This window comes from Eutrigla gurnardus (assembly GCF_963514095.1).
Source record: "Eutrigla gurnardus genome assembly, chromosome: 22".
NCBI lineage: Eukaryota > Metazoa > Chordata > Actinopteri > Perciformes > Triglidae > Eutrigla > Eutrigla gurnardus.
In genome coordinates this window covers 17,748,172-17,765,725 of record NC_139933.1, presented here as the reverse complement: position 1 = coordinate 17,765,725, position 17,554 = coordinate 17,748,172, and the positions used below count along the sequence as shown (strand labels likewise).

Here is a 17,554-nt window from a genome sequence, read left to right as displayed (position 1 = left end):
GTAGTGTTGCATAGTTATTGATAGGAAATTCATTTTCTATGACACATGGGGTTTTCTGGTTTGGAAACACTTTTTTTAACAGTGTAACTAGTTGAAAATTACACATGGACTCTATTTATGAATATGGCCCACAATCAAAACAAGTGTGGCTTAAGTTATGTAAAGATAGACAGTCATTAATCACACTATAGGAGCACTGCAGACCGTGGTCAGTAATACATAATAAAACATTTGTACAGTATAACATAAAACACTGAGGAGCCAAGGCAGTAGAATCCTCTAATCAGCCATTAAAAAAAATAAGACATTATTCAATCTCCATCCTTCCAAATCTGCACAAAAGCAGATGCCGTCACCGTCCACTCTCTTCAAGGCCATTGTCTCCAAAATGTCACTTCAAAGATGGCTCTGCTTCATGCTGAGTGACAATGATCTTTTCTTCTTCAAATGCTCCTAATCTAATGAGGTTTATAGGGCTTTATCATATCTATCAGTGGTAGGATTTCTCAAGCCATAAGGGAGAATGTAATCCTTCATTTCATGTTAACAAGACTAAGAGTCTGCAGCCGGCACAAGGTTCCGCGCTCTGAGCTACATGCTAAAATCAGCATGCTAACCTGCGGACAATGCCAATGGCTAATTAGCCAAGCAAGATGTTCACCATCTTAGTGTAGCTTATTAGCGTTTGCTAACTAGTTCTCAACAGAAAAGCCCAGCTGAGGCTGTTTGCAATGTCATTAGCTGTGCAGATATTTGGGCTTGAACCAAATTAGAGGAAAAACAGTTTGATCTGATGAAGATGGCATCCAACAACACGATCCAAATATACTGTATTTGTATATTCCAAATCTTTTGCAATTACATGAATTCCTGTACCTCGGTTGGGATCTGCAGTGAAAATGAAGCACTTGTCTTTCAACCAGTTCAATCTGTCGTCAAGATCTGAGATGTTCGGCTCACTCAGAAACACAGTCAGACAAACAAACTAAATCTCCTTGGCAGAGGAAATAAAGAACACACACACACACACACACAGTTAATACCGCGTTGGTACGGTCTGAAGACGACCCTGCTAATTGACCACATCTAGGATTTGAGCCAGCACAGATGCCTCAGTGAGAAACTACGACTGACAGCCGGGAGGAAGAGGAGACCTGAGTCATCAATGCCACGAGAGCAACTCCAGTAAGTTGCCTAACAATGACTCAACTCCTCATTTTTGATAATTTGACCTTTAAAAGTAGTTGTCAGTCATTTGAAGACACGAATCACAACAAGAATCCACGATGCGCCCTCGTTTTCTCAGCACTACTTTCTCAGGGGAATTAAGCAAGAAGGAAAAGCAGGCAGACACTAGTCAGTGGATGGAAATGGGAATTATTTAAGAAAGTTGACCTTCAGTAAAAAAATGAGGAAATGCCCAGGGCACATCACCAAAAAGATATTACAATGTTTCTCTCTTCGGTTTCCTTTTTCATGAGTCTTGTTAAGTTCACATAGTAACATCACAGAAAAAAGAAACATTTTGCATTATTTAATGAAAAAGGGGCCCATAGTTACATTTTTCTGTTAGCCCTGCCTCGTGTGGATGAGTTGCTCTTGCACCTGCAGTGACAAGCTTGCAGCTCGTGCTCGCTTGCGACGAGCCACGAGGAGACTCTGCTGCACCGGGGCTTCACGTGACGAGCGTCTGCAACAGCAGCCACACATCCACGGTTTTCACGTTGAAGTCTTTTGCACCTCTGCAAACTCCGGAGTTGCTGAACACCGGTTGACAACGACTATGCAAAGTGGATATCAGTTGCTGGATAAACTACAGTGAATGGGAGATTACTCTCTTTTGTTTTGTCTCTCTGATCTCACCTCTATAAAATGGCGAAGTGAGATTCCGACTATCGGAGTAAATCCCCTCTATAGCGGCGGCTCCGGGAGACTAAATCCCAGGGACTCCTCTCCTGCAGTTCTGTTGTCAGTGTGTGCCAGGCTGAGGATGGGTGACAGTGTGATGGATGGCAGCAGGCAAATCCACTCCTCTAATGAGCTTATGAATAAATATCTCTAGTCTGTGTGTGCAGATGCACGTGGCTGTGAAATAGATATTTGTTACATGCTCAGGATGCGAGGGCGTGAATATGAATATTCATGTGGCATGTATGCAAGTGTACATGTGAGATTAGAGGGAGGGGGGGGGGGGGGGGGGGGGCACAGATAGAGATTGGTGACAATGGCCAGTTTGAAAAAAAAATAAAGAGGCTGATCTCTATTCCCAGGATTGTCAGCGTATACACACAGCCTTTGGTGGAATCATCAACAGGAAAGAGAGCAAGTCAATATTGTGATTCAACGGACGCAGGGTGTCGTGCATATGAACGAGGGGCGCTTCTTTCCAACACGGTGGTCTCCACGGACGCTAACCTGGGTTTCCAACATGTAAACAGCCAGACCTGAATAGCGGCTCTCATGTGCAAGGCACTCGTTGTCATGCGCCGCCGATAAGTGAGTGATAAGCAAGTGGGAGGTGAGATTTCTATGTCTGAACTGCTGTCTCAGCAACATACGACCTCAGGTGCTGATGCATGCATGCATGCACACACTCTCACACACACACACACTCACACACTCTCACACACACACACACTCACACACTCACACACACCCACACACACACACACACTCACACACACACACACACACACACACAGAACAACACTGTGGGTGAGGAATATATCCATCGCCCAGCTGTCTGCAACCCAAGCAGAGCTTTACGGAAAACAGGCATGCTGCCCTGGTCACTATGGCAACAGCAGAGAAGAGGGAAACGACAGGTCTCGTCCACCTTTTTCCAAGCTGGTGGGACGATGCGGGGATGGAGGGCGGTTTCACCGACGCTAAAACACCTTTTGCTCATAATGTAATCAAACAACGTTTTTGTATTGATGAGGTCTCCCCCTCATCACCTCCTCCCTCATCGCCTCCTCCCTCATCGCCTCCTCCCTCATCACCTCCCCCCTCATCACCTCCTCCCTCATCGCCTCCCCCCTCATCACCTTTGTTTAAGGAATGGAATGTGTGAATATGTAAGCTGCAGCAGCCGAGGCTCTGAACCTTTGTGTTGTGTCTATCTTATCTGCTGTGCATCCGAATGAGCTTGAGTGGTCTCTCTTTGCAAATGTGAGGACAATCAAGGGGATTGCATACGTGGATGTTCTCCAAGATATCTATAAGGTGATCTAGATGGATCAATTTCACTTTATTTTGAAGGAAATTTTTATCCACATTATGATTTATATATAAAATATCAATGTCAAATTGAAACTTCTTTTGTTATGCCTTTACTATGTTAACTCTTCATCCAGGAAAATAAACACCTGACTACTTACTACTATAATTGGTCAAGTGAGTGAGTTGAGAAAGATCACAGTCCATCCATCGTCTACCGGTGATCCTGTATTCAGGGTCGCAGAAGGCAGGGTTCACCTGGACAGGTAACCAGTCCAGACAGATCACAGTATGAACATTAATCTTTGCTCTTTGGGTTAAACCGTTCATCTTTGTTTTCCAGTTTAAAGTTATGAAGATGGTCAAGAGGAGAATTTAACAGCAAAAGTCATTTGAAGATGCAGGGACGTCTGGTCGAGGTTTCAGCCGTTAACATAATGATATGGCTCGTATTGATTTCACCCGTCTTAATGTACATGGAGTAATGCGCCTCACGGGTGATTTTTGTGTTTGTCTCGTCGACTTGTTGAACAACACAACGCAGGCCAGATGTTGCTGTGCTGTTCAGTCACAGCTCCAAATCAGAGGTAGTTAGCAGCGGGTCCATTAGCCAGACTGCTTTTCCCTCTTTACGTAGTGCGTGTGTGCGAGTGTGTCTGCTGCATACACACACACACAAACACACACACATGTATCTATCATTACAACCTTGGGAGGATTAGCCGAGCAAGGTGAGGCAGAGACTTTTAAGAGTGTGCAGGGTGGGGCTGATTTTCTAAGAACGCTGATTAGCTGAGCTTTTCCCTCAGCCCCAAAGAGCTTCATATCACCGTTATTGGGGCCCGGATTCGACCAAAAAGCACAAAAACATCAAAGCCACATCAACATCATCACATGAGAAATTAATCTGGAGGACCCAGGAGATTTTCTGGGTGTGGTTATCAGGGTAACTGAATGCATCTTATTGCTATTTGTGCATCACTTCATTGTTCATGAGGAAGTTCATAACAGTGTTTTAACTGCTGATCAACTGTACTGTAATTATTGCTTAAACAGACCAGCGTGAGGCTATTACAGGGAGATCAATAGGATTCTGTTTTATCAAATCGTCCCACACTCGACAACACATTTGCTCTGAGCAGCTTTATATTCATCACTCATCTCTGGTCCAAACGGCCTTGTGTGTACATATGCCCTTCCATCCATCCTGCAGGCTTTCTGTGCAGCTGTCTACTCAGCCAACAAGCCTTCATTCCTCCACCACTCTGACGCACAGTGGCTACTGTTGTGCCTTTCAGACACTGTTAACTTTCTCACGGTTTAGGGGGGTATACAACTGGATTATCCTTCAACATGGTATTGGTTGGCCATGATAATGGTCGATATAAATGTTATGTAAATGTATTGTATGGTGTTGCTTGACGGCCCTTTTAATATACAGGTGCATGTACAGTTTTCAACCAGGAACATTTTTTTTAAAAAGCCTAAATGCCAACAATTATGGATTGAAGCAGAATATTTTGTTAAATATTATCGCTTTTTTTCCTAATAAATACTGACTTTTGGACTAAGGACTGAGATAATCACAACGACGAGGACACAGTGCCACAATAGTTAGCATTAAAATGCCAATGTAACACAGTATGTATGGGATTCCACTTGCCTTGTATTGGACATTTTTGGGAGTTTAGTGGCTCAACAGCGCCCTCTTTCAGTGGCAGTTTATGAATGCCAAGTGCACGTTAGAAACGCTGCCATTTGAGAGGTGCGATCGAGGTGATTTGCAAAGTGCAGCACTGTATACCATTATTGTGTATTTATGTCAATATTCTCTCTTGTATGAATATACGTACTGTGGTTATTGAAGATGTTAATGTGCAAGCTATGAGTGAGTCGCGGCACTTGTAGGTGCTGGAATGTTCATTTAATGGTGTAAACACAATTTTTCAGTTAGCTTGTTAGCCTCGGTGCTAACATTAACTTGCGGTAGTGTACTGCACGTGAGCTGCAGAGCCGTGTCGAGCCTGTATGTGACCAGTACATATTCTGTTCCTGTCCAGTTTGTCCAGAATAAATGGTGTCACGAACTGCAACGCAAGCCTCCTGGGCATCCTTAAAGACAACGCAGAGTCAAGGGGTTGATCCAGCCAGCTACAACAAAGTGTAGTTGAACCTGGCTACACCAATGTTCTTAATAAAGCTATTTGGTCCAGCCCTAGTAATGACCTCTGACTGCAGCAGGAAAGCCGTCCCTTCTCATCGGCAAATGGAATGCAAAGACGCCTATTTGACCATTCTTTGGTTTGAATGTGAACGAAGCGATTTGTAAATTGTGTGACTGTGGGCTAAAGATGGAAACTACGTAAAATATCCGCTCCGGTCTTCAAACCCACCAGCCAACAGGAGACTCAAGGCTATCACCGACTCCTTCCACTAAGACCGGCCAGACCAAGACGCTACTCTGGACCAGGGATCATCTGGCTTATTGATCTCAGCATGTTCTTTTGTAAATACTGTTTGGCCAGTATGCAAATTTGAATAGGGAGTAAACCTTTCACACAGCTCAGAGTCATGGGAGTCCTGCACACTCCTGAAGCCAAAAGGATACCAGCACACTGCAAGTTCAATACGATACCACTTTAAGAAAGCGAGAGAAGCATAATTTCCAAGGACACCACTTGATACGGTGGCCTAATAATAGCAAGGCTGCCTTGACCTCGGTCCCAGCTGAAGTTCAGCCCATAACAGGGACATTTATACCCTCACGGCTCCTCGTAACTAGATGACCACACCCGCTCCATTGAGAAAAAATCAGGACGAGCTGGAACTCGGTCTGCTTTTATTTCATTGAGGAATTGGAATAAATAAGGAAAGCAATGACATGACTGATTTTAAAGCTTCTGATTCATTTGTTTCTGATCATGGTGCACCATTTTTACCATGACATGAAATGAACCGCTCCGGAAAAAATAAAAAAAAAACAATCTCATGTCTGACACGAGCCGTAATCAGACGCTGCTCTTACGTAATCCCACAGACACATTTAAGACACTGGCGAAGTCAGAGCCTCACAGCGGAAAAAATGACTGAGCAAATAAGTTAACGGCAGACACACGAGCGGTGAATGTTAATAGCAAGGCCGGTGTCATTGCGCGGTCCTGTGCAGTGGTCTGTAAGGGGTTTGGATACGCATGGACGCATATACAACCCACAATAACACACTTCTTAAGGCCCTCTGTGTGTATCTCGCAGAGAAGTGTTTGCTCAGCTCTCCATCAGCAGCACTCGCAGAAAGCGGTGAGGTGGTGAATGTAACCCACTGCTCTGTTTTGTAAGCAAATCATTATCATCCCTATTTATAGCACACTGCGGGTTTCTCCTTTCCAGTCCGCGGCTTTCTTTTCTTTTTTTCCCCCAGAGGGTACAGCTAAATGTCCAGATAAAACACACATGTAAGCACACAAAAGAAGCACAATGTAAGTTAGTTATAGCAACGTCAAATACAAAGCAGCTCTCGTGCAAAGGTGTCGCCTTTGGAGAATTATTATTCAGAAAGATAACACTGCAAGGTTTTAGGTCATTAAAGCAGCTAATTAATAATTTTAACAAAAATGTACGTCTGGGATTAAAGAGCAAAACCAAAAGGAGAAAAACATGAAGGCCCAGGAGAATGAAAACCCTTGGTATTAAAAGAAAAAGAAGAAAAATAGAGAGTAATTTTGCCATTCTATGATGGGGGGGCATTCCACAAAAGGTAGCCTGAAAAAATGGGAATGTGTAAGAAAGAAGACAGCAAAGGACTTGTCTGTTGATATATGATATAACGGCAGGATTTAAAGCTCAACAAGTAGAAGAGCTTAAAAATCTGTTCAGCCTGCATATAGTGCCAGAAGCAGTGGGGCAATGTGGTCTCTTCTTTCCATATTTTGTTAAAATTCTACAGTAAAAGGTCCTTAGCTTTGCTCCTGAGGTGATATTTAAGATTTTAAGATTAGGAATAAAGATTCAAATCACTCTGAATTCTGTGTACGCTTTAAGTTGGCCAGACAGCTAAATATTGATTGAATCTCATCCCTCGTCCACTGGGTCCTCCAAGAAAAATAAAATGTTTTTCCTCATTTAGTTTTAAAGTTGTTTCTCTTCTTGGATTGATGTGTTGATGAGCATTGGGATCATCTGCGGTAAACAAGATTGTGACGGCGTTACAGAGTAGGATCGTCTATAAAAAAATGGAAAAGGACCAAGAATCGCCCCTTGAGGAACGCCATCGTCAATATCACGAAAATGTGTGATGAGTGTGAAGGAAACGAGACAAACACACTATACCCCAAGGCACCTACACATTTCTCAAGGCTGTCATTCAAATTGTCAATATTAAGGGTGTGTTAAGGACAGCCACTTTGTTGTCACCATTAAAAGCCCCTTTTAGACTGCCTTTACGTTGCGGGAAAATTCCGCCTTTATTCCGTCCTGTCGTCAGTAAACGCTGGCCAAGACGGCAACGGAGGTCGTCACAGAGCGCATCAGAGGCGAGACGAGGCGATACAGGGTGCTATCTAAACGCTCCAAGCACCGAGGCAGAAAAGACGTAGTGAAGATGCATTACCAGGGCGACACGCAAGGGCGACAGATAGCATAGATCCAAGAAGCTAGAATGGCAGTAGTTGCTTGTACGAGGCCACCGTTATACGCATCATTTTATGATGCAGCAACTTTGCTTGCGGTTGAAGAGTCGTGTAAATATGCGAGACGAGCTAAAGTTCCCCTTTGTAAGTTGTTTTGATGCATCGAGCTAATCAGATTTCCGAGGCTCATTGAATACGTCACACGGCCGATGAGTCCACGTCTCACTCGTTCCACAAAGCCGGGGTGTTATCTAAACTTTACAAACAAATTTCTATCTAAACGCTACAAACAAATTTCTATCTAAACTTTACAAACAAATTTCTATCAAAACGCTACAAACAAAGTTCTATCTAAACTTTACAAACAAAGTTCTATCTAAACTTTACAAACAAAATTCTATCTAAACGCTCCGGTTGGCGGCATATTATGACTCACCTTTCCACCTATCGTCTGTCTAAAAGGGGTTACAGATTCTCACTTCCTGTATTGATTTGGTTTATTGAACAGCACATAAATAAGGAATATCAACAAAACTAAATAATTAACAGAATAAACCTAAAAGGCTTATCACAGGTCTGCTGAGTTTTAATTAAAATATAAAAAAAATAAACAGATTACAATTTTGTATGAATATAATTAAAGTTTCAAAACAAAGTAATTTTCCTGTAAAAAGAAAAAAGAAGCCGAACGTGGCACTAAATAGTGAAAATAGAAAATAAAATATTATTATTTTAAAACCTCACCTGGGAGCTGGTTAAAGAAACAATTTTATTCAAACTTTAGCAAATAAAAGAGAGATTAGCTATAAGGTCGACATTGTTGCATTTCTTTAGCAGAGGGTATATGGTGGCTCTTTTAAAAGCCTTTGGGGGAAGATTTCTAATTATGTGTTGTTATGTGGTACAGACACTGGAAGCTGACTTTAAGAAGCATGGTCAGGGGGGAAATCAAGAGCACAAGAGGATGACTTCATCTTGCTCATGGCGGCACTAACTGTGTCTTCTCTCATCATAATAAAAGATTGTAATTCTAGATCCAAAGGAGTTGTTACAGAGTTGGCAGTGCTGGCTCTCTTGATGACTTATTCAAACGGCCATTTGAGAAGCAATCGTAAAAGGAAATTAATCTAGAAGATATTTGTGGTAGAAAAAAGAAACCGAGCCGAGGGTGAGATATGCAGGGTCACCAGATTGAGCAGACACAACAGAGTGCTGCAGGAGAATGCAAATTAGTCGGTCAAACCAGGAAGTTAGCAGGTTTCTTCGGCATGTTTCAATTGGATTTTGGATTATTGCAGAAAATAAGCCCTGTGGCGAACAAACGTTTACGATCCTTAGACATTTAGTTCAGAAAGACAATTACCGCAAATTAACACAACTCGTCACTCTCGTCACATGACTTCACGTCACCACTGCTCAGCTGACAGCAGATGTGATTACTTTTATTAGTCCCATTTAGCCACTTGTTAGAAACCACCATTTTTTGAAGACACTTACAAGCTAAGATTGGTATTTATTGATGTATTTTATAACTTAGAACACAAATATGAAAGGCCTGTGTTAGCCACACGCTTACTTCAGGCATCTGACCAAAAACCCAGTTCAAAAACACCCACCGACTTTGAGACAAGGGGAACTGCAAGTGCAAAAAATGCTAACTCATTTCTGGCTTTAGGACTCTATGGGAGAACACGACACCCTGGAACTAGTTTTCCACAAATTGGATTCATCTTCTAACCTTTTGCACAGAGAAAGAAAGTGGGCGATTGAGAAGGACAGCGGTGTCGTCGATGCTCGATGATAGCCGAGGTGTCAAGCATAGTACAGACTCTCCCACCCGTCAGTCAGCAGGCTGCTTGTAATCAGGAGCGAGTGGTGAAACCGGCCCGCGGCTGCATCGGGACTCCAGGAGCCATAATGACACTCAACGGAGACTACAGCCTATAATCCAGTGGTTAGAAAATTAACATCACATTCATTTCAAAGGCAATGAATATTAGTCCGGCTAGAGCTAAAAAACTGGCCAAAGAAGGTTGGATTTGATGCAGTCCGTCATATTTATTTCCTAACTTATCTCAGGCTCACAAGACATTTGTCTGACAACGCTTGAGGGGTTGAGAGGGAGGGAAATTAAGCAATTATATAAATCAATATCACTCTGATCCACTGCAGAGGGTATGAGGTTTAAATTGGCTCGTTTTCAGGTAGAGGTCGGCCACGAAGACCGGCAACTTAGAAAGCCGGGTTTTAACCGACACGTCATGTGAAAGCATATGATACCACAGGCACCCCCCCCCCCCCCCCCCCACACACACACACACACACACACACACACACACACACACACAAGACACTTGACTAACTCAGGAGGAAGCAGACATGAGAATAACCTTGGCAAACACACTGTAACAGCCACAGAGCTGCGTTGAGCCGCATATTTCCGTTGGGTATTCCCAGAAGGTGCAGCCTGTATTTTCTATTACAAGCTCTATAGCTACGGTGAACAAGACTTGAGATAACTATAGGTTTGAACCGTTAGCATCACACTTTCGTTATATAACAACTTCCTCGCCACTGCTGTACATCACTGCGGATGAGACCTTGTTCATTCCAACTCCATCAGTACAAACAACCTCCATGAAGGATCTTCAAAACACAAGGAAGCATTCTCCCCACCTTGGACACTCTCAATATGGCTATTCATCCACCCAGGAATGAAAAGCTCTCAGTGTCATTTCGCCTGACGCAACCCTGAATGACAGCTGACAACGTACGGCTCATCAAAGTGCTCTGCGGGTGCTGTGCTAACTGGTGTGAAAACTGGCTGTGGGCGCCTCATCAGAACCCGTTCACCTGAGACCAGCAGTAGCAAGCTGCTGATGAGGTGCCTGTGTTTTGCTGGCAGACATTGTTATTGAGACATTTTGTTCTGTTCACACACACCAGCTAGTGGTCCCCTGGGATAAGGCAGGGAGGCGGGCGGGCGGGCGGGCCTGCAGCACTGGAACTAGGAGGAGGAACCTCATCCCGGCACATGACGGGTGACTCTGGTGCACAACAACAAGCCTCCGCCGACACCGACTCCTCCAACTATATGGTGTTGGGGGGAAACTGTTCCCCACCAACTTTAATCCATTTACGTACACATGACGCTGTGCTCTGGAAGGAAAATTGAGACACACAACAACAGGAACAAGCACCATTAGCCACCCACACACACACACACACACACTCAAAGACAATTGAATGCTCACCCACGCTGACGCATGAAACAGAGCAGCTCGCCACAAAAAAAAAAAAACACTTACATTATGGCACTCTGGTTGATTCACAGGTCCTCAAGCCTACATTCTCATTAGAGAGCAGCCCCTTTGACAAATGCATCATTTCACCGGAGAGAGAAATGACTTTCCTGCGCTCCTCCCATCAGCCCCGTGTCTGCACGAGCATCATCTCGAACCAGTGGTCGCACAGCCGGCTTCCAGCTGCGAGATCACAGAGCAGACAGACCTGGGGCGAGTTCAGGGCCGAGCAAAAAAGGTGGAGCGGCAGGTGAAGGGGGGGGGGGGGCACAGATGGAGGAACCAAACAAGCGAAAGAGGGTGTGGCAGCGCTCACCATTCTCAAACCAGATCTGGCATTCCTGAAGGCTGGAGTACGGCACCAGCTCCCCTCCTTCCCCCTCCAGCGACGCGAGCAGTGCTTCCTCCCTGAGCGACGACCAGTTCATCAAAAATAAGCCCAAAAAAAAAGGAAAGAAGATGAAAAATGAAAGGGGGGTGGGGGGCTGAGAGAAAAACAACCTGCAGCCGAGCAGGAGAGGATTAATGCGGAGGAACAGAAGCTCTCTCTCCCTCGCTCCTCTTGTTTCCTTCCTGAGAAAAATCTCCACAGGTTTCAGTGCTGATGCTGCCTGCTCAGTACAGTCGCAGTAAGTGATACAGAGCCGGGCGAGATGACGGGAGGAGCAAGAGGAGGAGGAGGAGGAGGAGGAGGAGGAGGAGGGGAAAAAACGAAGGGGAGGGAGAAAAAGTGAAGGAGGAAGGAAGAGAAGGCAGCAGTCACTGTGTCACTGGGGGACACTGAGGTGAAACATCTCTGATGGCAGCAGTGCCGAGGGAAGACGAGGGACCGAACCTTTACCGCTACGAGAGAAACGGAGATGAAAAAACAACAATGAACAGCACAGGGAGCTGTTTTCCCCACCAGACGGCTGGGAGCTCAGATAGGAGCCAGCTCCTCATTCGCCTCCGTGCCTGCATTAGGGCTTAGCGTGTTATGTATAGATGTGAGAGGCGCACTCTCACTATAGGAACGGGAGCCCAGGTCTCTCCAACAGATGAATGGTGCAGTGCTGCTGTTGTCATGGCAACCACAGAGCAAAAAGAAGGGGGAGGAAAAGGGTGGGTATTGAGGGAGGAAAGAAAATAGCATAAAAAAAATAAAAAAGGGAGGGATGGAAGGAGGTGTTATTAAAGGGACACAGTTTTTGCCGAACGTGGACGGAGCTTTCGGGGATCACAAGAATATGCGAGGTATTATGTGAGAGGAATGAGGGATCCAATAAAACACACCCCGTTCGCTCTGGGCTCAAACATCCCCGCCTGTCCTTGTTTTACCCTTGGAACTGTATTTGTACAGCTGCAGCCTCGTTTTACGGCTATTTAAGGGTGAGAACCTCACACGGGCTGAGACTTTATTATGTCCTGCCTTTTTGTCGGGGGGGGGGGGGGCATCATATCCGTTCAGGCAGTAAGCCTGCTGTTTTCTAAGTATTTGTTATTAATCTCCTCCAGTCACACTTATTTCCCCGGGGTGACATCCCCGAGCAGTGTTTGCAGCGTGTTGGCAACGAGCCGTACAGATGGGCAACGGGTCAAACTACGTGTGGCACCGCTCCTCCACGCCATGACGCCGTCTCATCCCACCATCACAGCACACACAGTCATAGGTTTTTGAATCACAAACATGTATTGTATGTCAACAAGATGCAACATATTCCAGTGACATGACGAGTGTGTGTGTGGCTTTAACCGTAAGACACTGTATGTGAGTACAAGGAGGTTGTATAAGTGTGGGAGAAATAAACGCACTGGGATATGACTGGAACATAAACTTTTTGCTGAACTAGTGGAAACATACATATATATATCAACAGCGTTGCCTGAACATATTTTTTTGTTCTAACGTCTATCCGAACGGTGTCTTTAATCAGATATTGTGCTTTTTCTTTGCAATACTAATTTTGAAAAAAAATAATCTTTACCTGTATGCTGCCTCATCAACATGATTTTAAAAGGTTTTATCATGTGTAAACTGAAAGGTGTACAGTTATTACTAGGGGTGTGAATTGAACAGCGATTTGATTCAAGGAAAAAAATGTTTTGGGAACGATTTGATTCGATTCGATTCTGTAAACCACGATTCGATTCAGTAACTTCTAACCAAAATTCTATATTCATGAAATAAACATGCAATAATGTGAGTGAGACTATCTGTATTCTTCTGAAAGGTGAAAAAATAACATATTATTCTATAAAAAAGTAGTCCTGCATAATATTTTATGCTGAAAACAAAAATGTAATGCTCAGTTATTTTGAACATTTCCAATAGGCTACATGCTGGCAGGGGAGAGAGTGTCTTAAACGTATTAAAACATTAATCATAAGTAAGAATCACGATTCATCCAATTAAACGCATTTATATTGATTATTGGTGAAGCCAGAGCTCACCAATACCTTCTTCCTGTGGATCTCATTTTTTTTTTCAAAACCCGCACACGGATTTAATGTGCGAGTTTTATAATGTGCTTGTAGGCAGATTTATTTCGAGCTCCGAACAGAGGCAGGTTAGTTGTTTCCCCTTGTTTCCTGTCTCGATGCTAAGCTAAGCTAACTGGCTCCAGAGAGCAGCTTCACATGAGGGACTAGATATTGTCTTAGATTTTGGATATGGTAAAATTGTAATATGATATAAGTGTTTCCCTGGTTTACATTACGTGTTAACTGTTATATTATTTGCCTTTATCCACTTTATTATGATTATTATTGATCAAAAATCAAAGACAATATTGAGGTAGAGTATTTGGTCAAATATTGTGATAATTGATTTTCTTCATATCAGATCTGACAAAGTGGGATAAATCTAACAGCAGCAGCTCGTTCATCAGTCACGTCAGCAGCACTGCATAAATAACAAAGTGCAACAAACGTCACATCCAGACATGGTTTCATTCCCTACAGTCATTTTGCAGTGACACAAGTAAAAGCCTAATGATGAAAAGGTGGACGCCTGATAATATTTCATCAATAAAACATCTCGACTTTTTGGCTGACGACGACAATATGACAAGAATATTTCTCGTGGCACTTAATCCAGCCGGTGCTTTAGTGCTCCTCCTGCGGGCATCGTACCCCACATTTCATTTACTCCTTCACACACCTGACCTTCAGCCTTTTTCACCTGTGACAGCGGCTCTGAAAAAGTCCTATTTCCTTTCAGCAGAACAAATGATTCAGAGGGTCTGTGGTGGCCTGGCCGGGCCGGGCGAGCCAAGAAATAATGACAATAATTGGGTAACCATTTTCTCAAGGTGTTGCGCGGTGTAAGGACGCGGGGAGATTGAGGTCTCGAATGTCAGTGCTCATTTAAAACATTCTCAGAGGATGCCTCATCTAGAAAGCGTGAGGCTGCCTAAGGAGGCGTGGCATGACGGAGATTGAGATGTCCCAAATGACAGCCTTCCTCTCCAAAACACGCAGGGAGACGAGACATCATGAAACGCTGAAGGCATCGCTGCAGGTCTGTGTTACAGGACTTACAGTAATATAAAAATATAACCTCATGATTCTTGATATATATATATTACCGTAAAGCCGAGTGCATTCACAGCTCTACCGATGGTTGGGGTGACTATACTCTTATATATTGTTATCCTGTTCACCAAGGACCATCCAGATAAGCCATGAAGTATTTTACCTGCCTTGCCTCATCCACTACTTCAGGTAACGACATCTCACATTTCCCAGGTGCCTCGTTTGATCCCGAAATAATGTGGCTGAACACGACTTTCAGCTGTTGGGCTTCGAGACCAAATCAAATCTTATTATAGCTCAATTGTATCCGTGCAAGGAACATGCCAACAAGTGATCCCATCATCTCCGTGTGGACACTTAATACCACCAAACGACGACACGGGGCCCACAAAAAAATGCAGCACTCGTCACGAGTCGTTCATCTAACAGAGTTCCACTGTTTTAATGTGGATCTTCGAGTCCCACCCACACGAAAGCTGTGAAACCTGACTCAGCAGTTCTGCACCGTGGAGCATTCTCACGCATGCATCACGTGACCGTTTAGAAGTTAGCTTCCACTGTAGCCAGAGCCCCTTGTTCTCATATCACTCTATCACTGTAACCGCCTCAGAGACAAAAGATTTAAGACACACTGGTATTACTCACGCTGATAAGTGCAGCAGGAGTGGGAGGAAAAGGTGTTGCAAGCAGATTCTGGGTTTTCTTTAAAGGCCAAATGCAATTTCCCCCCTTTTATGTGACAATCCATGGGAGTGAGTAATAGTATTGATTGCTGCCATTAATTAGGCGAAAGCAGTGTAATCTTGGGAGAGATGCTGAAATAATACCCTTTAAATGTTTCAGAGTGGAGCGTGGCCAATCAATCTGCTGGGCCGAGGTCTCCAGCGAGTCTGGCACTTGAGTGAGGCGTTTATTGAGGAACAAATAAGCAATCAGTGATTACAACTCATAACAATCAGCCACTGAGATATCACCGTGAGAGTGAGCAATCATCGCAGCCCATACTCTTAGATAACAGCGGACTAAATATAGGCAATGTAAACACAGTGATGGGGGGGGGGATCTGTGAAAAACACATGACGATGGAGGAATGTTGCTCTGCTGATGAGAGCATGTGTTTGCATGAGCCAGGAAAAATATGTGACATAGAAAATGCATTGAGGAATATAGAAAATCACAGCCTTTAATAGCAAACTATGCAGGAACTGTTGCTCTCCATTTGTAAACACAGCATATAACTTGGCCCCTCCCCCAAGCTAGACAAGATCAGAAGCCCACTAATGGCGGTCGCCATAACAACGCCCAGTGTAGCACAAATGCGATTATCAAAGTCGTGAAAAATGATTTGCTATGAATTATAAAATTATATGTCATTAAAAAATAGCATTTGCTGCCATTTGCGCCAATATGGGGCGACTGTGGCTCAGTTGGTAGATCGGGTTGGCCAATGTTCGGAGGGTCGGCGGTTCGATCCCCGCCCTTGTCACTGTGTCATGGTCGTTGTGTCCTTGGGCAAGACACTTCACCCAGCTTGCCTCGTGTGAATGTGTATGACTGCTGTGTGTTTGAGGTGGGGGTCGGAGGGGCCGTAGGCGCTGAATGGCAGCCACGCTTCCGTCAGTCTGCCCCAGGGCAGCTGTGGCTACTATCGTAGTTTACTACCACCGGTATGACTGTGTGTGAATGAATGGAACCTGGAACCCTGTCAGAGCGCTTTGAGTGTCTAGAAAAGCGCCATATAAATCCAATCCATTATTATTATTATAATATGGTGTCCGGTACTTGTTCCCATGTTAGCTTTGGGCCGACAGATATGATTGTGACACTCGACAACAAGTTCATTCTTTTTTAAAGTTAGTTTGAACTGTTTTAACTGTCAGGATTTACTATGACTTCATTTTCTGAACGCTTTTAAAAAGGTCAAATCAAAATTAAAAAAGTGTAAAATCTTAAATTTGGAATGTAATTATAGCTCCTAAATGAATGCAATATATTTCATTTGATATGTAGTGGAGCTGAAGTCAAAAGTAGCATAAAAAAACACTCAAGCTGAGTCCCTCAAACACTGTACTGAAGTGTTTGAGTAGAAGTTCCTTTCCACCGCTGGTTTAAGGACAGATGCAGGCCGTCTGACCTCCAGTCTGAGTGGCAGACAGAGGGATTAAAAGACACTTTCCCCTGGAGGTTTAATAAAGTACAGGATATCATCGTTAGATTTGTAAGGATTGTTAGGATTAAACGTGATGGAACTTCAGTTTCAATCAATGGAGTTCCTGCACGAGCAATAACATCAGCACAGATATTAAGATATTTTAGTTAAGTAAAAAGTAGCAATACACTTGAAATGAACTACTAACACAAGAAAAAGATCTTTAATGATAAACTGCTTTAGGGTCAGAGGAAGAAGTTGTCATGGAGACGGTCACACATGACGTGAGCATGAATCACTGGTTGCATGATAACACGTGGACGTGAATCAGGGGGTTAAACTGAAAAGTAAATCAAGGTGACTTATATACTGACTTACTACAATGAGTCCACTGCGATGACATGTTTAGAGGAAGCCCCCTGCCTTACCCACAGGTCTGCTTCATATTTGACCCCTCGAGCATCTGAGGGCCCCCTTGAGAGTCTTCACGCAGGCAGAAGGGGGGATTAAATCAGAAACTCAACGACTCCCTGAAAAGGTCAGCGCTTTCAGAGCATTTTCATTCTATCAAAGCCTTGAGGTTTAATAACTCCAGTCGTCACCAATGGCACCAGTCTGCCAGGGAGGGCGAGGGGCGGCTGGTGGAGGCCACTAGAGGGGGATCAAAGTGCTGCAGCCTTTCAGACCTGCTGCTGTTTGCTCTGTGATGCGCTCACCTGCCACCTCTCTTCCTGTCTGCCAGCGCT

General features: G+C 44.0%; 1 protein-coding gene across 12 annotated transcripts in view; it reads right to left on the bottom strand.

Annotated features, from left to right (window-relative positions):
* Window positions 1-17,554, bottom strand: part of tanc2b (tetratricopeptide repeat, ankyrin repeat and coiled-coil containing 2b) — a gene marked incomplete at its 5' end in the record, with an annotated part of 118,639 nt that overhangs the window by 46,823 nt on the left and 54,262 nt on the right. For 2 of the 12 annotated variants that reach the window (XM_084039521.1, XM_084039511.1), the window contains one exon: window positions 11,463-11,604. The exons of the other annotated variants lie outside the window; for them this stretch is intronic. In XM_084039521.1, the coding sequence (XP_083895647.1) occupies window positions 11,463-11,574 (112 nt within the window). Of the gene's footprint in view, window positions 1-11,462; window positions 11,605-17,554 lie in introns of those variants that run through there. 12 annotated transcript variants of the gene reach the window in all.